This window comes from Coturnix japonica, chromosome 4 (genome assembly GCF_054131305.1).
Source record: "Coturnix japonica strain WE chromosome 4, WE-NBRP24, whole genome shotgun sequence".
In the NCBI taxonomy this organism is placed as follows: domain Eukaryota; kingdom Metazoa; phylum Chordata; class Aves; order Galliformes; family Phasianidae; genus Coturnix; species Coturnix japonica.
This window is the reverse complement of record NC_140666.1, coordinates 21,863,701-21,885,184: the sequence shown is the minus strand read 5'-3', so window position 1 is coordinate 21,885,184 and position 21,484 is coordinate 21,863,701. Positions and strand designations below refer to the sequence as shown.

Here is a 21,484-nt window from a genome sequence, read left to right as displayed (position 1 = left end):
CACTTGGCAGCACAAGAGCTGCAGTACTCTTGTTTGCTCTCGGGAAAACGACAAACGAAGCACAGCACAGCACAGCGAACTGGTGCAGGGAGAACGTGCCCCACAAGAAGCCGTGTTAAAAGCGCCGTGACCCCTCAGGGCTGTCCCCGGGCGGCACTTCTCCGCCGTTGGTCGCCTCGGTGCTGGCTCAGCCCCGGCTCCCCCCGCAGCCTCTCACCGCGGGCACAGCCCAACCCCAGCCGGTCACCTCACGCCTCGAGGGCGCAGCCCCGCACGGCCCGGAGCCCGCCGGAGCGGGGCGGAGCGGGCACGCGGTCACCTGATGCCGCCGCCGCCGCCATTTTGTCTGGGAGTGGAAATGTGAAAGGGAAAGAAAGCCTTAGTACAGCCCGCGGCAGGACGCACAGCGGAGCCGCCCGCTTTGCTCCGGGACGCAGCCCGCAGCGAGGGACAGCCGGGCTCCCCGCGCACCGCCCCCGCTCCTGGCGCTGCCCCTGCTCGCGGCTGGGGGGCGCGCGGAGCCGGTGAGGGCTCGGACTCCTCCTCCTCCTCCTTCTCCTCCTCCTCCCCGCCGCCCTTCCCCGGGGAGCCGCTCCCGCCGCCCGGCCTCGCCGCGATGTCGGGGCAGTCGATCACCGACCGCATCACGGCGGCGCAGCACAGCGTTACCGGCTCGGCCGTGGCCAAAGCCGTCTGCAAGGCCACGACACACGAGGTGATGGGCCCCAAGAAAAAGCACCTGGACTGTGAGTACGGCCCTACCGCGGCCTGGGGCCCGGGCCGGGCGGGGATCCGAGGGGCACGAGCCGGGCGGGACGGGACGGGCTGGGCTGAGCTGCCGAAGCGGCTTCCACGTGGAAGGAGCGAGCTTTGTACGCCAGCGGGGACAGGCGAACCGGAGCGCTGTGCCCGGCGGAGCAGCGCGTGTCCATACCGTGCATGGGGAGGAGGGGGGGCTCGGTGCTGTGCCATCGCTGCCCTGAGCGGGGGATTTGGGTTTTGGTTTTCTTTTCTGAGCTGTTTTCCGTTCTCTGCGCCTCCGATGGGATGCAGCCGTTCGTAGTGGCGTGTCAGTGTTCTTTGCTAATAGACTTGAAGTGAGGTGAGGAGTTGGGAGAAGGTGGATCCAACGCGTCTCCAAAATGAGACTACTCTGCTGCTAGTGTTACACGGCAATTGGATGTTAAAACAACTTGTGTGCCGCAAAGTGCAGGAAGCTGCCTCTGGTATCTACAGAATCATCGCAGTTGTTGCTTTGTTTCGATTTTAGTTAGTCTTTGACTGCTCAAACCTGCGCTGAATGCTTCCGACTTTGTCGCGTGTCATCTGTGTGCAGTGCATTGAGCTGTGAGCTTACAGCAGGGAGGGGATGTGGAGCTGGACACAGGTCACCTCCAAGGCACAGGCTGAGTTGGATGGGACTCTTGGGGTGATGGTGCTAAGGAGAGTGCTGTTCAGGCCCTTGGAACAGGGAAGTTTGGCTCTGCTGTTGAAACAGATTTCTTGTTTGAGAGCTTTGGATATCGGTCACATAGTTACAACCAACACAAAAGTATTTGCTATTGATCTGGATGTGTGGAAGTCAGCTACAGAGATAAATATCGCAGCTACCAGGCTGAAAGCCTCAAAACTGAGTAATGAGCGGTATAATGAAAAGAAACATCACTTTATCATGTTTTCTGCCTGAGGTAGAACAGTTTTGCAAGGTAACCCTTAAGGTCAGAAATGGCATCGTGGCAGGAAGCCAGGCAGCGGTTGCTCAATAAGTTCAAAAGTTTCTGAAGCTTAAAAAATGTAATTCATGGGTTGAAAATCACGTCATTCACTACAAATTGCCCTCACAGAATAAGAAAATGGACAGGTGGAAGAACTGTGTAACTCGAGAACAGCATAAACTTGTGCTGTGACGTTCTTCTGAAGGTCTCTTGATACAAGTCTGCTCAGAGCTGTCAGTCTCCTGAAGGTCCTCCTGTGCCAACTGAGTTCTGTGCTCTGATGTAACTCGTTTTCTATCATTTTTGTCTGAAATGAATAAAAGGTTTGTTGCGCTAACAGTGTATCTTGAAATAGAGGGGCACTGTGAGGTGAACAAAAAAGATGGCAAATGTGGTACCAGAAGTACCTCTGTAAATGGAGTTAGGAAATAAAAGAAATGCCATTCTCCCATCTTCACTGAGCACACCTGGCTGCTTCATTTATAACATCTGCAAGACTTTGCATGGCACTTCCTGATGTTTCTACTTGTCCATTTGTAAGCAAAACGTAGTTGTATCTCATCTGTCTGCCTTTAATACAAGTTCAAATACTGTAATCTGTCTCACAGTGGAGTTTCAAAGCCACAAGGCAAGTACCTCCCGAGTTAAGTAAAACATGAAATAAAACATAAGCTGGATTTAATGCAAAACACTGCTAGTTGCACCTTAGTGTCCCTACATGTGTGTGTCATTAAAAATGCTGCTCCATCTGGTACTACTTGTAATTGCTGCTTAAAAAAAACACGTTTTGAGAGCTGACAGTTGCGTTGAGGATCGTGGAGCAGTGTCTGTCTGCAGACTCCATTCAGATTAATTCCTAACAATCCCCTTATTGCCCAGTGTCCTTAGCAAAGAAAACTTTAACGTTGCAGTATGGATCTGAGTGGGAAGGTGTTCTGCATACAGTGTGTGGACTGCTATTTGGAGGCTTTAGTTCTGCTTGTTGTTGGGTAGTAAAGCTGTATTCTTCTTAAAGAGGAGAAGAAACCTAAGCAGTGTCAATGGGAATTTTTCTTTTTTTTTCTTCTCTTAATGTAGGTCACAGCGTCCTAAATAAGTCAGCAGATCTATTTCTGTAGTATTTTGTAATATTTTAGGATAAAATAAAGCATTATGTGACGTTTCTTCATTTTCCTTAGCAGAGTGCTTGAAAGTCTCATCTCTTCTCTGCTGTGTTGGTTCTTGCTGTGCCACACAGACTTCTAATGTTAGCGTTGCAGTGGAGTGTGGGGCAGTGCTTCTTTAGTGACATCTCTTCCTGGATAACTATGGGAAAGTTATTTAAGAAGAGAAAATTCTGTAGCAAAGCTGGTAGCTGCAGTGTATTGGGTGTAGGCCAGAATTTAGGAAGCACGAACCTCTGAACAGATGTTGCGTTAAACGTTCAAATGAGCACAGGAAAACTAGAGTTATTTCTCTCCCTGTAACTTGTATACAGCCCACTTAACTGACACATGGGAGGGGAAGATGGTTGATGTTCATCAGAACTTGGAAGTGCTGTGTGCGTACAGGCTTAGAAATATTCTTAGAAGTGATAATTCAGTTAGTTCAGAACTGTGTTATGTAACAAAACCAGGCTATTAAGCCTTTCGTTTCAGGTGAAAGTTCAGGTCTCCACTGAGCCATTGCAGCTTCATGTTTTGCCCATGGTGACACATTGTGACTGTCACCGTTCTGGGATGTTTTCTATCTGCCAATCTTACTTCTGACAGCTGGAGCTTAGGACTGCTGGCAACTGCTGGTCATAGAGATATGTACATTGTGATAGAACATGAAGAAATGATCTCAAACGCTCCCCCAGGCAGTAGGGTGCCTGTCTTTAATCATAGAATTGCTTGAGTTAGAAAGGACCTTTAAGGGTCATCTAGTCCTTGAATTTCAATTTGACCTGAAGGAAAAAGCCCAGAACACTGCTGATGTTGGAATCTTTATGCACATTTAATATAGCAATTGCTTAAAGCTTTTCAAAACAAAACCTTATGGGCTGCATTGAGAAAGTCTGCCCAAGGGTTTGTTTTGCTTTATTTTACAAGCAACTTCCAAAAAGTAAATGTATTTTATTTTTTTATTTTTTTAAGATTCTAGGGTTAAGAAAATTGGTCTCTAATCTTCTACCTGCCATTCATAGAACAGCTTCTGTCCTGTGACAGAATGGAAAAATTAGAGGGGTGTTGAGCAGTTGTGGTTGTCTCAACTTGTGTATTGACAGTAGTTCATCATTGAAGGCTTTACTGGAACGTCTGCTGGTAGACCTTGTCTGAAGGAAGACAAGACTTGCAGATGGGCTGAAATCTGTGTGAAACAAACATCTCTCCAGTAAAATATGAATGATGTAATCTGTCTGTCTGCTGTTTCTGTCTTGGAGAGCAAAAGTTGTTTATAACCTGCATCTTCAGGTCCCACTTGTTACTTGATGAGCAGTTGTTAAGTAAATGTTAGTGATCCTTAGCTAAAGGACTTGAAAATATGTTCTTATTAAACAGATTTGTAGTTAAGGTACATCTGTAATATATTCTGTGCACTAGAACAGGTAAATGCTTTTAAATAGCTTATGATAAACATATTGGAAGTTGGTCGCGTTGACACCTCGCTGTTAGTTCCTGGGTGCTGGCCTTCAAGTACTTGCACAGAAGAACCAGTAATGCTGACCCACAGCCAACAGCCTGCTCAGGGACTTGCCTTCAACAAGAGGCTACAGAGGAAGGTTTTCAAATGAGGTGTTTGTAATACTGGCCTTGCCCAGTCCTTGAGCTGTGCTTTGATCACACCTGAGACCAAGTGAGCTCAAAGAGAATTAAATGAAATGTGAACGTCTTGAGGGGTGGGGGCGGAGGGGAGGGTTAGAACAGTCTTACTTGCTTCTCAGCAGTGCCTTTTTCCCCAGGTATCTGCTGGAGCGTGCTCTGGTCTTGTTCCAGTACTCAGGCAGAGATCTGAGGCTCTCTGTTCTTCCTAGTAAATGTTTAACTATTGAGTTTATGATCAGTCTTTAACACAAAGAGCTTGAGACCTGCTGTGATCCCCTGCAATATGCTCAGCAGGTTGGTGATCAGGTCACTTTACCTGTATGGAAAGATGGGTAAAGGCTGGTCCTTCCTCTTAAACCTCACAGAAAAGAGGCTTAGTTCAGGTTTGCAGCATCTCGCTGCCAGGTGAGTCAGTTCTCAGGCTAAGATCAAAGTTCTTGAATACTTGCTGTTTCTTGATCTCTGGAGGTGTCTCTGTTCTCCTGCTCTTCTCAACTTTTCAGTTTTGTTTGGATGGAATGACTTCTGTGTCTGCACTGGCTTTTGAACAGTAATTTGGGTGCAGAGTGTCTGCTGGAGCAGGGCTTTCTTGTGAGATATTGGGACTCCTTAAAGCAGTTGAAATGCTTCACACTTGGTGTCTTTTGCCAAAATACAGTGAGTTTGAGATGGAGATGTAAAATAGTTCACTTATTTCTTAAGTGAACTAAGTTCTTCATACTAAAGTTAAAACTTACAGTTTAAATTCTTGGTGTAAAACTACAAAACCTGATGATAATCTTCTTTGAGCGTATAACTCATTGTAATGCTGTGTTGTGTTTTTCTTCCTTCTTAAATGTAGATCTAATACAGTGTACAAATGAAATGAATGTGAATATTCCGCAGCTGGCAGACACGCTCTTTGAGAGAACTGCAAACAGTAGCTGGGTTGTAGTGTTCAAAGCTCTAATTACAACACACCACCTCATGATGTATGGAAACGAGGTAAGATGTAATCAGTTCTGGAAAGGCCTCTTTAATGGTGGTCTTTATATTTCAACAGGTAGTAGGTTGAAATTCAGGGATAGTCTGAAATTCACTGCTTGGAAGGCATTACCTATTGCAACTACAAAGCTGAACTGAATGCTATAAATCGCTGTGTGTATTTTACTCTTTTTCTAACATAGTTGATGTTTACATGCTGAAATGTGAAGGAAAAAAAAAACACAATAAAAACAAATATTGAACTGTAGGAAAAAAATTGGAGCTTGGAGTTCTGGGTTACCAGTTGCTATCTATTTTTTTCATGTAACATTGTACAGCAGAGAAGAGCTGTATTTTTACATCCATACTGAAACTCTTCCTTACCTTTGAATAGATGCATCTGGGGGTTCAGATCATAGATGTAACTAGCCCCATAAGCCCTACTGACTGTAATCGTTTATGGACTCAAACATAGGTCAGGAAGCTAGAAATGAATGTTTTGTCTGTTGCAACAAAAATTTGACTCCGCTTATTTCTCACCAACAGCGCTTTATCCAGTATCTTGCATCCAGAAACACATTGTTCAATTTAAATAACTACCTGGACAAAAGTGCCATGCAGGGTAAGGATCTTTAAAGGCTCTTATGCTCTGTGATTGGTGTGATTCTTCAGATTAGAACACTGTAATGAGAGCTGCTTAGTTTTTGCCTACTTCTTCGTGTTCTAGGCATTTATTGTCATAATTGTAAGGAATGCATTCCTAATCTTAGCAAGCTGGAAAGAAGCTGGAAAGAAGCTGTAATTCTGCATGTCGAGGAGGAAAATAGTGAATCTCAAGACCCTGGAATATGTCTTTGAAGCGCTGCTCTTCAGAGAGCTGGTGTAAAATGGGGCTAGTAGGAGAATATTTCTTGAAAAGAACTTGGAAGAATCTGCACCACTTCAAAATATCTAACCTACAAACACTTAACTTTTAGGCTATGATATGTCTACCTTCATTAGGCGGTATAGCAGATACTTGAATGAAAAAGCACTTTCATACAGACTTGTAGCAGTTGACTTCACCAAAATGAAAAGAGGGTAAGACATTTTACTGCTTGTTTAGCCTCTTGTTTGTGTGTGTGCTTTTGACCCTTTAAAGTAATCTAACAGTGTGGAAACAGCATAATATCGCTAAGGTTTCTTGGTAACCTGTAAACACATCTTTTAACCTGTAGGATAGATGGAGTAATGAGAACCATGAATGCTGAAAAGCTTCTGAAAACCCTTCCGATCATACAGAACCAGCACGATGCACTCCTTGATTTTGATGTAAGTACTTGAGGCTCAGTTTTAAGTAACAGTCTCTCATTTTGAAGTAAGTTATACTATTCTATTAAATACTAATTTACTTTCCTGTTGTTTTCTACACAGGCAAATCCAAATGAACTAACAAACGGCGTTATAAATGCTGCCTTTATGCTTCTCTTCAAAGATTCCATTAGACTTTTTGCAGCATACAACGAGGGGATTATTAATCTTTTAGGTATGTGACAATTTTTTTTTTAGCTTTTGTGCTTTCATACAAGTTGTTGAGTGAAATTAAGAACATAGACAATTTCTGACTGTAATAGCTAGTAAGTTATTTAATGTCATTGTTAACAGCAAAGCGTGTCTTAATCACAGGTGGCACATGCTTAAACATATGCTCTTACCTGAAGATTACAGCCTGCAACATAAACTGAAGTCAGAGGCTGTGAGAATAAAACAAAGGCACTGTTGGCCCACTACAGTTAGCAGGCCTTGAGTGTTGAATGTTCTTGAATGTGCACATGCACATAACTGACTTAAATTTCCCATTCTTTCTGTATAGTTTGCCAATTCACTTCTAGTAGCTGGTGTTTGAATCTACACAAGCTTCATATGTGGCACATGTGGTTTTTCTGCTCGAGAGTGACAAGCTGTTGGGAAAGCCTAATAATGACTATTCAAACAAATTTCTGAATGAAATGTCACCTGATCAGTTTGTCTTAGTCTGCTGATTTTTTTTTTTTTTCGTTAAAATATCTGCAAATATTTGGAGCAAAACAAGAAAAAGTGAATGCTGTGGTTGCTGGGTCTTTCTTTTATTGTTGCGGATCAGTTCAGTGCATGTATCCCTTTGGTGGTCATTTTGATGTCTTTGGGATATCAGGCTCATTTAAAAACAACGAAATATATTAACATAGGGTCTAAATATGTTGAAGAAAATGTAGACAAGAATATGTTGTCTGCATCATTTTCAGCTAGTAAGGTGACTTCCTTAGAATATTACCCCAACTGTGTAATTCAATAATTGCATATGTTTGTATCCATGTTGTCAAGCTCTGTGTCTTCAAGATACTGAATCTCAGAAATCATTCCTCTCTTTGCTGAGTGCTTTATTATAACAGTGACAGGTATTCATGTCAACTTGAAAACTTAAACAGCTTTGAGTTGATTGTATCAAATTTACATGTATAATAATATATAATGGTGCCACTTTTTTTGCTGGGATGGTGTTATCTTACAAGAGTGTTTTTATTTGCGTTCTTAGAAAAATATTTTGATATGAAGAAGAACCAGTGTAAAGAAGGCTTGGATATGTACAAGAAATTCCTAGCCAGGATGACTAAATTGTCAGAATTCCTCAAAGTAGCAGAGGTAAAAAATTCAACATCTGTGAAAAGATAAATTGCAAGCTACAATTGTTGTACTACAACAGCAGTCTATATTCATAATCATGTACCATCACCTTCTCTGTACAGGGAGTAATTCCACAGATAGTGAGTTTTAAACTCTGGTTAATCTGAGTAATTTGAAATGAGATTCTCAGGCATCTTTTTCATTAGCCAAACAATGTAATGAATGCTTTCTGAAGTGCTGTTACCAATTTGATGAATGGTCCAGAATGAACTGTGTTAGTGTATTTATAGTGCTGCTCTTTACTTTAATTGCTCAAAATGGAGAAGTAGTTCCAGAAAGCAGTGCAGATATTTCTAACGCTCCCAATTAGATTTTCTGCATGAAAAAGAAGTCTGGATAAAGGCTTGGCTTTGCTTTTAGATGCAAAGCAACGGACTTGTGATTTCTAAGATGTGTTCTTCACTAAACTCATACCAATTCAGAAAGTGATTAATATCCATCTTAGTCTTTTAGCTTCTATATAACATTCAGACCTCTGTTTTTATTTCCATTGCCACTTCATGGAGTATAATGTACTTTTTCTTTTCTCCTTTTGTAAACCCAGCAAGTTGGAATTGATCAGGGGGACATTCCAGATCTTACTCAGGTCAGTGTACGTATCATGCTGATAGCATTCAATTATTTTGTCCTCTACATTTTTTATGACTGATATATACCATAACAATCACCTTGAATGTATTCTGTTCCACAGACCTGTGTATAGGAAACAGTTATGTGTGTTTTTCCTTTGGATCATATGCACTTGGTACCTAACTTTGCAGCTGTTATTTTTGGATTGATTAAAGTGATAGGGTTTTTTTAGGAAGTTCTGCAGTTTGTCTTAAGACTAAGGATTAATTGGCTTATGAGGCACAGGCATCTTGCCACATGTACACGTCTCTCATACTTGCACCTGGCATTTCATGGTTCCCTTGCAAAGAACTTGTAGCACTTCGCAGTTAGAATTAAAATGTGACTGTAGCCAGCAGAGTCAGGGCAAGTAATGAATGAGCATAGCAGTGTGATGTTTTGTGATGTTGTTTGATCTTAGTGTCTTACTTCTGACTAGTACAGTATGTTCAGCTGGCCTGTGTTCCCTAATGACATCACACTGAAGTGTGAGGTGATACTTCAGAGACAGCAAGGGCTTGCGTGCTGGGTTTGTGTGCTCTCACTCACGCACTTAATCAAGGAGTTATAGAAGTCTTCAAATCATAGGGCTTTTCCTGATTTGCTGAGATCAGGAAATTTAATTTTGCTGCTTTATTTCCAAAATTTTTATGAGCAAAACTCTTCACAGTTAGAGCTGCAACACTTTTATTCCTAATAGCTCAGTTATTGCATTGTGAATGTACTTAGGCCGTTCTCTGAAATGTGCTGGTGGGTATCAGCATTTTATGTATTTTGGCAATTTCAGTGCTATTGTCAGTGAAATCAGTCCAATTCCACTCCATACTAAATTTCACGACGTTGAATTAGGTTGAGTAATTTTACATCAGTCTTCTGCCAACTCGAAACAATTTGCTGACATTTCCTAGTTTTGGACTTGCAGGAAAATGTCAGTTTTTGCTGTGCTTGCAGCACCAGTGAGTTCAGACAGGATGATGGCTGACAACTTGTAACAATAAATAGCCTTTTGTTCATAGTTTGGTCACTCACATTTACCTGTTTTTGTCCAGAATACTTAGGTTTCTTGTATGGATGTTTGTATTTCAGTGACAGTCTGAGCTGTTCCTGAGAGCAATGAATTTCTCCTCAGAAACTTTTACTACTGTTGCTGTGTAATCCTTTTTTTTTCCTTCCTTGGTTCTAAACAATGTTCACGCTACTGCCACTTCTGCCAGTTACTGTAAAGAGAATAACACTGTCCTTAGTAGGTGTCCAGATTCATTTCATTATTGATTTTTATTATGCTTTTCTTGCTTGTTTGTTTTCTTGGGGTGTTTTTGTTTGTCCCTTATGCCTTCCTGGAAAAGTATTTCAAAATGCTTACCCCTTGGGGGGTTGGTCATGTAGTTTGGACACTGAATTTACTCATGACCAGCTGCTGAGATAACTACACCATCTTAACTTCTAGAAAGAAATAGAGACACATATCGACACAGGTCTTAACTGTAGGATGGGGTTATTCATCTGAATGTGCAGGAAGAGTCATTGCACTTGCTCTGTGAAGTATGAATAATGTAGTCAAAAGCCATGAGAGTGATATGGCTAGAGAATAGCCAGGGAGTGAACTTACAGCAGTGCCAACCTAATTATCTCGAATTCTGAGTTATTTCATAAGGTGATTTTGTTGTTGTTGAGAAGGCTTGCGTCCTACTAAGACTGTAATCAAGCTGGTGGTTCAAATCTTTTGAGCTTGGATGTGACTTCCTTTGTTATGAACGCAATTTTTCTGTAGCACATTCAGGTATATGGTGGAAAAGAGGCAAGCTATGATCAGCATTTCTTGTTTACTTTAGGAACAAAAGCAGCTCAGCTGTGGCTTAATATTTATTCTTTCAGCTTGTTCTTTTTTGTTATCTACCAATGAAATCTTAGTTTTGAGTACTGAAAGATGTCAGTGCTGTGTTCTCAGATGTCTTTGTAAGCTCATAGGAAGTGTAAGCAAAATTTAAGGGAACAGTGCCTGCTTTCACCTCGTGTTTAGTGTGACATTCTAATGCCTGACTTTCTGCTGGATTTAAATGGAGTAAAGTCTGTTTTCAGAATTTTTTAAATCAAGGAAGAACATTGAATGTTTGAAATCTTCTCCTAGGTGACAGTGTTCTGGGAGGGGGGACAGAGGGCAGAGTTCCTGCAACTTAATTTGAAGTGATCTTTCACTTCTAGTTCCTTACACTTTGGTCTGCCAAAGACTTGAGTGAAATTGGGTTGGGTTATTGTATCATCTTGTGCTGAATAGATGCTCCTGTCTGAGACTGTATTGTTAGGATAAGGCTGAATTTGATTGGTCTTTTGTAATAGAACCTCACACCCTGTTGCCATGTGTTCCCAATGGAAGCCAAGAACCACAGCTGGATAGATAGAATGCAGTTGTGTAAGATGAATGACATAAAGGTGCTATAATTGAAGGGGTCTTATTGGTTCTCAGTTGATGGGAAAACTCATCTGTGCACTAAACAAGAAGGCCTGGTCTAGACACAGAGCTTCACAAATACTCTAATTTTAGGCACCCAGCAGCTTGCTTGAGGCACTGGAGCAGCATTTGGCTTCACTGGAGGGAAAGAAAACAAAAGAAGTCTCCGCTGCCAGCAGGTGAGCACCAAACGAACAGCACCCATGCCTCTGCTTAGGATTTGTCATCATTGTTCTATGAAGTTTTAGGATTCAGTCAGTGAGGTTTGAATTTTATTTACTTCCAACTCTATCTGAACTGAAAGGCAAAAGATTTGGTCTTGGCATACATATGCCCCCCTTAGATATGCAGGCAGACTCTGATAAAGGAAGGTATCAGGGTAAGATACATTCCTGAGTAGCTGTCTTGCACCTCACATTTCTTTTTCTTTTTGCAAGTATCTGAGGATTTTCTATTGCACTCTTCCACTAAAGTGTGCAGTAAAGGGAATAACTTTGTGTGTCCTACCATGGACACCCCTTACAAGCTTTCTGTGCCTCTGCCACTTCAGTGGAGCAGAATTGAACTCTCCTCAATATGATGCTAATATGAATAGAAAGCTGGTATTTTTGTTACTTGACAATTCCTACCCACAGAAACCTGAGGGAGTAACTCTGTGTACTCCTGTCACGTGTGTGGCACTAAGAGGTGTAGTTTCGTGATGGGGCTGGGTAGGTCAGCGTTGCAGTTGGACTTGATGATGTTGAAGGTCTTTATCTTCAATAATTCTATTATTCTGTACCAAAGAGCAAGGTAAGAAACGACTGCAGTGGTAGGGGAACAGTGCCACTAACTGAGCCACTCAACGCTTAAACTGTGTGATCTGTACCTGACTGACTTTGGTTAATAAAACTTTCCTCTGTTTCTTAGAGCTAGTGCTCTATCCTGTGCTGTTTCCACACTTGCCAACACAGGGATGTCATTGAGCAGGATGGATGAGAAAGAGAAGCAGCAGGCATTGGAGGAGGAACAAGCTAGACTGCAAGCACTTAAGGTACTCCATATCTCCACATATACACGTCTGTATTTGTATACACACGGTAATCTTAGTGTCCCTTGCTACTTGCTGCTAAGCTGCTCCAATAGAAAATCTTGGCTAGTGCTGTGATGCAGCTGTTTTGGTTGGTTATTCTGTGATTTTTATTTTTATTTTTTTTAATTTTTATTTTTTCTTCCCTGGGAGTTTTATCAGATGTTCTCCCTTCACTGTTTCTTTTGTAACAGAAGTTGTAGCTGCTGTCACTGACAAATTAAATGGATTAAGAATGTCTTATTTCTAGGCAGCTATAGATGCCAAGGTGAGACTTGAGGCTTTCAAGATAGTTTTTTCTGAAGCCTTTTGTGGCTGCATTAAAACAAACCAGAAATCATCTTTCTGTTTCCCTTTCTTTGTAGACCAATAGCTGTTGTTGAGTCGTTTGTTCTTTTTGAGGTTTTTTTTTGTTTTGTTTTGTTTTTCTATTTAAGGAACATAGTTGAGCTGTTCTTTTTGAAAGGGGCTGAAGGGCTGACAAATTAATAACACTAAATTCCAAGCTGTATATCTGGTCTTTCAGGAGCAGCGATTAAGAGAGATTTCTGTAGTATCAAATTCTACTTCCACATCAGCATCCCCAAGCACCTTATCAGGAAAAAGTGTGAATACCACTGCAGCTGTTGACCTCTTTGCAGTATCAGCACCCACGACAAACAGGTGAGAGAGACTTCGTTTTCAAGAAGCAAGCCTGAATGCTGGCCTGGTCTGGCAGCTCACGATTTTAATTACTTCTTGAGAACAACTTTTTACTTTCTTGAAGCATTGATGGGATTTTTGGTAACACTTGATAAGAAATACTTTAGAAGAAAATACATTGTCTTGTACTGTTATTTGTGGCTGGCTGCTGGTGGACAAGTAGCTGAGATCAATGTGAATTTGTGTGTAACTCAAGCATACGATGCATATTGTGTCTCTTTGTTCCTTTTCAGCATGCCCAACCTTTCTAGTGATCTTTTTGATCTTCAACCTGCGTTTGTTCCGACTGTGCAGGGTACTGCAGCTACAGCAACGTCAGCAGGCAGTGCCTGGGGAGGTAAGCTGATTTGGTTTGACTGGGTGATGACTTTAGTTTGGTGGGTGATTCCTTAGAATATAGGAATGACTAACTCCTATGAGTTTATAGTTGAATTAAGTTCACAGTGAAATAACCAGATAGGAGACAGGGTCAGTTTGCATCCAGTTATCATGGAGCCTGACAGAGTACAGAACAAGTAATCTGAAAGTTCTGAACATTTTTAAATTTAAACTGCAGACCTAAGTTTTAGAATACTTTCTGTACTTCCTTCCATTTTCTCCCTTAAGCTGATCTTTGGATTTTTCATTTATTTATTTATTTATTTATTTTCCCACCAAGATGACTTCAGTGGTCATAAATCTACCTATACCTTGTGTATCATGCTCTGACAAGCCACAAAGCACCCTTCGTATTTTGTGTGCAATTTCTGGAAAGAATAAAAACTGCCAGCCAACACCTTCTGTGGTGTAGGTACTGAACCTGTATGCCCAGCAAAGGCCATGCCTGCAGCCTGCCTGAAATAATGACTCTGAATTCATTTTTGAGATGAATTGACTGTTTTTTAGACACAGCACTCCTTATAGCCTTGTTTGTTCAAAAGATTTATCAGGAGAGGTGTGTCAAATGCCTTAAACACTGAAACAAGGCAGTGAAGTGTTGGTATTTCCATAGGCAGAATTGATGCTTTGTAGTGTCATATTAGATTGCTAGATTTATGAAGCCAAAGATGTAATACCCGAACTGAACTATCGTTTTCCCCTGCCCACCATATGGTGATAGTGAAATTATTTTCCAAAAATAAGGAGGGTTGTGAATGATTTTATCCAATACTCAGAATTCCTGTCTCTAACAGGCTGACCACTGTGTGGCAGCTCTACCGTTTGGCTTTGTCTAGGGCATCTCACATGCAGTCATCTGTCCTGTCGTTCTTCCCTATGTGTGTACTCTGTATTCTTTCCTTTACTTCTGCATCTGCAAGGTCCTTTCTCGTCCTCAAATGGTTGTGTTGAGTCTCCACCTCATCTGGACATCTTTGACATGAAGCCAGTTGAAGAAGCTGTAAAATCTACTGCCCCTTTCATCAATGCTAGCTTGTCCTCCAGACACACAGTGGAACTATTTAGTGGTAAAAATCAAAACCAAAGCATCTCATTTCTTTGCAAGTGGAGATAATGCTACTGGTAAACGGGGTGGTGCAGTCTTTGTGTTGTTGGGACCAATCTGCTCTTTTTCTTAACAAATAAGAACAGTGTATTAGTTCCAGTAGTAAATGTGGTTCCTTAAACCTTTATTTCTTGAGTTCAATTTCCCCAGCCTAGACCACTGAAAACTGTCTTTTTGCTGGACTTTGACTGCAAACTGAAACTTGCTTTTGCTTTTTTAGTGGGGAGGGCAAGTTACTTTCACTGTTGAAACTTGCCACAGATCTCAAACTTTAAATGCAGACCTAAAGTTTAGAGCATTTTCTTCCCCTTTCTCTCTTAAGCTGATCTTTGCTTTGTTTTTTTTCTTTTTGCCAAGATGACTTCAATGGCCGTAGGCCTTCCTATACCTCTGTGTATCATCCTCTGCCTGTTGATGGTAATTTCATCTCTTTATTCCTTTGACTGTTTTCATTGAAATGAGTGGCGTTATTTCATGGGTGTATCTGATTCCCCTGTACCCTTTTTATTTTTCAGGTTTCCCTCTTCATTCAGCTCCTCCAAGTGCCACCCCTTCAGCAATCAATGTGGACTTTGACGCCGTTTTTGGAGGAAAATCTACAGCACCGCAGTATAGGACTGCAAGCGGTAAAGGCTGCCTTATGATTAGTTTGCACCCTACAGGCAACACTGGTTTAACAAGTTAGTAGAATTGCTCTTGAGATGCGGAAGTTAGTTACTTAATACATTTGTAAGTTGATAACAAGCCATCAGTTTAATTGTAGTTATTTAAATTTAGCTCTGACCCGTCTCCTTCTGTCTACTGATCGTTTCCTCTTTCTTTTTGGGGGGACAACCTTTGGCCCTGTGGATGTCTCTTAACGGGTAAGCTTATGTTAATCTGTTTCAGTGCTCTGACTTTGGTGTTAATATTATTAACGCGGGTTAGTGAGCTCCCTCTAACTTCTCTGGGAGGCACTGTACTTAAAAGAATGCAAGAGTAGTTGTGGGTGTGCTTTGCTTTCGGAGTAACTTGAGTTCTGATCTCTTCTCTTGGGGCTGTTTTCTTCCAAAGTCCTTAGAAACATGTAGGAATGCTTCTGAACGTTCCAGATGCCAGCAGTACCGTGAAATTACTGCTGGCGGTTCCAAGAATGCCTCGAATGTGTCTTGAACTACTTTATTCTTGGGGTTCTTTCAGGGGGGTTCTGCCTACTTTGGAAATGCTGTCAGTTACTGCTGCAGCGTAACTGAAGGCTCTACCAGATTAGGCAAAAAGCATTCCTTAAATCAAAGTGAAACAAAGCTTCTGCTTACCTCTTGGACGCTTCCAGCATGTTTTGCCTCAGTATGTAACAAATGTTTAACGTTGCTTAGGGTTCTCTGCCTCTCTGTCTTACAACAGATGACTTTATTGAGTTTGGTGTCGCTTTTGTTAAGAGTTGGTTTTCTGTTCTTTGTTTAGCTTTGAAATATCTAGACGATGTTTTGCAACCCACAGTACCACCACCAAGTCAAAGAGCCACCTCAGCCAACCAGCCAAGTGGAAAAATTTTGGCAAATGACCTCGATTCTTCACTTGCTAATCTCGTGGGGAGTAAGTGCCGAGCTTTTAACTTGTTTTCGGTAGCAAAATCAAACAAACAAGCAAATGATTTTTCTTCTCAAAAGTAAAAAAATATCTGGGGCTCACGTATCTATGTTTTTCCCACCTTCACAGATCTTGGCTTTGGAGGAACTCCATCCAAAAAGTAAGTGTGTCTGTCTATTTAGGATACGCCTACCTGACTCCTTAGTAGGCAGTAGCACAGTTTCGCAGCAATGGTGTGATAACAGTCTCAAATCAAAGTAATCTGATACCAAGGAGAGCGTTGGAGGAGTGAGTCTGTAGTCAGTGACCGTAACAATCGGCTTTAACATTTGAATTCATTTCATCTTGTAGCTGTGGTGCATGTGAGTATTTTTGAGTCACTTCAAAAGATCTTGCAGTTATATCAAATTCCTGTGAGCTATTGAACCTTACGGTATAAAAACGGTGGTGAGCTTTTAACCCAAAACAGAACCCTTGGACTTCCTACTTGCTGCAGCAGAGAAATGTAAGGAGAGAATGAAATGCTTTAGTTTTTCTACTGCCCATAGATTTCAAATGCCTGCCTGATATGAGGAGTATTTTCCTGTGCTCTGTGACATTGTTGTTTTTGTTATTCTCTCTGGCTCTGTCTGAAAACTAATACCACAGTTTCCTTTCAGGTCTGATATGCAGTGGACCCAGCCTGCAGAGAAAAAACTTACTGGTGGGACAAACTGGCAAGCAAAAACGAGCACATCAACTACATGGAACCCTACTCCCTTACCCACGCTGCCACATATGGTAATTTCTTTACTGCTGGACTCACTCTTTGTTCCAGGAAATGGTTCTGCCCTGCGTGAATCAATTGGAAAAGAATAGCAAAACCTGCTTGGGACAAGAGTTGCGGGGGGGGGAATCTGCACTTCCCAAACTCAAGAAAGTGTGTTGCGGTGTATTGCCAAGTACTGGAGAGGTCCAAGCGTTGCAGCTTGGCCAGTGGCATTCGTAGTAATGCTCAAATTCATGCATAGTGTTTGGCCTCCTTCATCAAACGGTGCCTTACCCAGCACTCCCTTAGTAAGATCATTGCCTCTACCAAACAGGACAGAGCAATATGGAGGGCATGCATCACCACATCTACATACATAACAAGATAAAACTGATTGCCAGCTTGAGATGCTTGTCATTCTTTTGTCATATATTCTGTGGTGCATTGCCGACATCAGAAACTTGGTATGTGAGCAGCACCTGGCTGCAGTATATTGAGATCTGCCTGAACGTAGTAAGTTTTACCTTTGCCGGAGATCTCGTCAAGGAAAGCCTCCTAGGCCAGGATCCTTGCCAAGTTAACAGGCGCTGCTTGTAACTGATGGTACTGCCCTTGAGCTTCCCTGTGCTCTGTCTTAAATAAGCAGGTTGAGCATAGATAGTTGTGTTAGATTGGAATCTGTCTCCCTTGGTTAGAATATCCAATCTGAATACCTCCTTGCACAATTTTCTGTCCTTGCTCCTTTTGCTGTACCAGAACCGAGTATGTTATTCTAGACATATAAGTCACTTTCTAGTGGATGTTGGTTGTAGTAATTGCTTGTAAAATGTTTTGTATGTCTGACCAGTAGGCACAGACTTATCTAATATACACTGCAATTTTCTTGATTGAAGGTGCCTGCTCCAGTTGCATACCCAGTGACTACGCCTCAAGTGCCTGTCTATGGAATGGTAAGAACTGTGACAGCCTTCTGTCCCTGAAAACCCAGGTGTCTGGCATTTGTGGCAGGCTCAAACAGCCCTGTGACTTGCATATTACTTCATCAAGTTAATAGGATGTGCAATCAGATGGCTTTGTCACCACGTACTTGGAAGAGGTGGTATTAAATCTCGGACAGGAAGATTATTTAAAAGCTCTGCTATGTGTGTCGCAGACACATCTCCCCACTTATTTTCTACTGTGTTTACGATGCAGAGAGATATCGCTTCTAAAACTAGTTTTAATTTATGTATCACCTTTGTTTGGATTTGTTGCTTTATTTTTGTCTCCCAGCAGGTACCTCCTCAGATTGGAGCTGCTCCCTTGATGGCACCCCAGTCAGTGATATATACGCAGCCTGGTCTAAGGCCGACAAATCCTTTTGCGCCCGTTTCTGGAACACAGGTGAACTGTTCTTTTTAAATGAAAGACCACACTGAAACTTGAGTCTGAGTGAAAGCAACTCTGTGTACCTTGAAGGGCTGCCGATGCATTTCTGCATCTGAAAGTGAGGGGTTCTTCAGTCAGAGGCATTTCTAACCAGTTTTTGCTGGTGATAAAGCAAATTCGGCAGGTGGGAAGATGCAATTGTAGGAAGGAAAGTAAAGCTTAGAACTGTTGTGGTTTTCACTGTGTCAGTGTTAGGAAAAGGGGAATGGTAATGGCACATAGACTTCCTTGGATGTTAGCTGGATACGTGGGTTAGCCTTACTGGTTAAAGGAGCGAGGAAACCTGTGTGGTGGGGAGGTAAAAAGGGATGGATGAGCGATGGTTCAAGCTGAAAGAATTGTTATTCAGATATGCCAGTCTTAGTGTTCTTTGGGGAAAAAAGCCAACTTGCAGGTAACTGGGCATGTGAATAGATGTAGAGTTCTGAATCTGTGTGCTATGTAAGCAGCATTAACATATAATCCCTGTTTCACAGATACAGTTCATGTAGAGCCGCCAAAGCCTCAAGATGCGAGAACAACCAAATACTGGTAAAACAAAAGAAGGAAATCTTTCTGTGATTTCTGTATTCCTGGACAGGGCGACTGTTTCTCCCCTGTGCAATGTAATATTGTTTTGAATTGCCGTGCTTTAGGGCTTCTTGTTTATAACAGTCACTGCTGTGTGAAAAGGTGTTGTTCACCAATTTTGAGATTGCTCGGCAGAAAACTGTGTTCTCGGAGGTTGAAGGTTGACTTGGAAGACACAATCTGGATTCTTATCTTCAGAGCTGAGAAGGTTCCACGATTGCTTTACAGCCTGGTTCGTCAGTGAATTGTGTTAAGAAATGAACGGAGAATGTCAATTCTCTCTGTGAGGTGGCTGTTGTAATCAAGACACAACTCAAAGCTGAGCAATAGCATTTTTGTACACTTACAGAAATACTCTGATAGAGTAATATTTGTGTTATCCGAAGGCCAATATTGTGTGGAATCAGACAGCTCTGACATTAGAATAGCTGAGGGTGATCTACAGCCTTTCTAATGTGAGTTTTAAATGCTGTGAATCAACAAGATCTCTGCATATTCAGAGATGCAGAGAGTCAAATAAGCAATTGCACCGCTGGGATGCCAGAGTTACACGGCTAGTTGAAAGCACAGCTAGTAGAAAGAGCCTGGCTCTGGCGTGGGCTGCTGTAGGGCAGGGGGTACAAGCATGTCACAGATCAGTGTGGGCAGCCTCCAACAGGTGACAGCAGGCACACTTCTGCCGAGTGTCTTCTCCACAGAGGGCATCTTTCACAGCTGAAAGGAGAGTAGATCCTGTTACAGCGAATGTAGATCCCCCCAACAGCAGCAAACGGGAGCAGTTCAGAGCTCTGGTTGCTGGCTACAGAAGAGGCAGGCTGTCCAATTTGGAAGGGCGAGGGGAGGAGGCGCCCACTAAAAAGCCCTTCCTTTTGAACTCACCGATGTTTTAGAAAGCGAGCTTTGCCATAATGCTGGTGTTTCAGAACTGGCAGTTTTACAGAAATGGTCTTGCTCTGGTGAAGTGCTTGTGCTCCTTTTCTGAAACAAGAATCTTGCAACCAGAATAAAAGGAATGATTTTTAACTATGTAAATATGTGCAGACTTGTAAGTAAGGTTTTCTTTCATGCTGCGGTAATCTTTTTCTTCTGTAGTATTTTCAAGGAAAAAAAAAAAAAAAAGCTTTCTTAAGAAATAGAGGCTGTGAGAGGAATACCTTGTATGTGAACTAATTCCTGAAGTGTGCTGATGCTGATGGGGCAGTTGTCTGCACTTCTAGCACTTCCTGCATATTTAAGTCTTTCTCCAAAGTTCAGGTGGGCTATGAAAATGCTGCCTTGTATTTTTCTTTGTCCCATGAAAAGTGATAGCATGTTGCAAAAAGAAAATGGGGGGGGGAGGGAAATGGTCAACTAATGGGTGAATGGAATAGGGAGCAGAATGCAAGGAAAACCTCTCCTATCAAAATTCTACAAATGATAAATGGGAAAGGTGGATTTTCAAAACAATGTCAGTCTTCTGCTTTTATACCCTCAGTGGCCTCGAGCGTACTGTGTAGTTAATCTGAGTGTAACTGACAACAGAACTGCAGGAGTCTGACCCGCTATAAATGTGGATAGGCCTGGAAGTCCCCTCAGTCTGTCCTTTGGAGAAGAACTTGGAGGAGCAACACGTTCCACATGGTGGAAAGGAGCTTTCTCCTTGACCGAGTGCTTAATTAATTCCCTGGTGCACAGAAGAAATGCTACAGAAACACACTTGTCAAGTGAAACAGTTAAAAAATAATTAAATGAAAACAACAGCAGAAGAGGAAAACACAGCAGCCCTTGAATTTTTAGCCGCTAAGTTACTGACTTAACCTGGTTTACTGCAGTTCTGCTGTTTCAGTTTGAATCACAGAAGAGCTTTCCTCCAGCTCTCTTGGGCTGAACAATGGTACGCTTTAAAGGCAATGAGTTCTGCAATGCCTGTACTTACCCTTTGAGCGATGAGGAACAGATACCACTGAGAAGGGATCCCTGCGCTGAGGAGGCTGTTTCTTTAGGAGACGGGTACTTCCTTGCATATATCCAGCATGGAACAGTCTTGAGTTCAAACTCGCAGTGTTTCTAGTAAGAATTGATGGAGATGCAAGTGCTGCAGCACTGGGAGCTGTGAGGTCTCCTCTCATACGGTGTTGCTGGAGGAAAGATCCATTTTGGTATTCAAATCTGCAAATAAGTGTCTGGCAAACAGTCTGTTTGTTTAACATGGAAATAATTGCAGAGCATTCAGAATGGATAGACTTTGCTGCAAAAGGAGGTACTAATGACACTGGCCAGCAGCCGTAGTTCTGCTCAGCCTTGTGATTTGCACTGTGTTTCTTAGAAGTTAGTGTCCTTTTTGTAGCCCAGCAATCTGAGAACAGTTTCCCATTGGAAAAGGGGAAACGGCATCGCAGTGCCCCCTGCAGACTTGCGAAGCTCCGCTTTTAGTCTCATTCGCAGTGCTGGGTACATGAGAACACTTAGCTCAGCTTTATCCTTGGCAGGAAGAGCTGGCAGGTGCAAGTGGTGGGGGTAGTTCTGCTGAGTAAAACACGGAAGAGAGATGGAGCTTTCCCTTTCCCTTTTGTCTTCCAACTACTTTGCTCAGAATCCTGTTCTGAATGCTTCAGGTATCTGAGAGGTCGCTCCACGTGTGGCAGAACAAGGAGGAAGACTTTGCAGTGTGCCGCGTGCTTTGTGTTGCTGTGCATGAGCGGTTCCTTTGA

General features: G+C 42.3%; 1 protein-coding gene across 23 annotated transcripts; it reads left to right on the top strand.

The window, feature by feature from the left end:
• Window positions 1–344: 344 nt before the first annotated feature.
• Window positions 345–19,826, top strand: LOC107312963 (phosphatidylinositol-binding clathrin assembly protein-like). 23 transcript variants are annotated; one of them, XR_014945690.1, is made up of 22 exons: window positions 345–746; window positions 5,343–5,485; window positions 6,011–6,086; window positions 6,442–6,544; window positions 6,682–6,775; window positions 6,878–6,989; window positions 8,019–8,125; window positions 8,712–8,759; window positions 11,319–11,404; window positions 12,135–12,258; window positions 12,821–12,957; window positions 13,230–13,333; window positions 14,295–14,441; window positions 14,837–14,896; window positions 14,995–15,159; window positions 15,257–15,342; window positions 15,923–16,054; window positions 16,178–16,208; window positions 16,708–16,828; window positions 17,690–17,746; window positions 18,072–18,179; window positions 18,701–19,826. XR_014945690.1 is itself a non-coding variant. In XM_085546263.1 (21 exons), exons 1-21 carry the CDS (start codon window positions 617–619, stop codon window positions 18,713–18,715), a joined length of 2,025 nt encoding a protein of 674 aa, XP_085402389.1. In that variant the 5' UTR covers window positions 345–616; the 3' UTR covers window positions 18,716–19,826. The 23 variants fall into 23 exon arrangements, 22 of the variants coding, with proteins under 22 accessions (XP_085402389.1, XP_085402388.1, XP_085402382.1 ...); XM_085546263.1 differs by lacking the exon at window positions 15,257–15,342 and having other exon boundaries at window positions 8,712–8,753; window positions 14,995–15,105; window positions 15,938–16,054; XM_085546262.1 differs by lacking the exon at window positions 15,257–15,342 and having other exon boundaries at window positions 8,712–8,753; window positions 14,995–15,105; window positions 15,938–16,054; window positions 18,069–18,179.
• The last annotated feature ends 1,658 nt before the right edge of the window (window positions 19,827–21,484 follow it).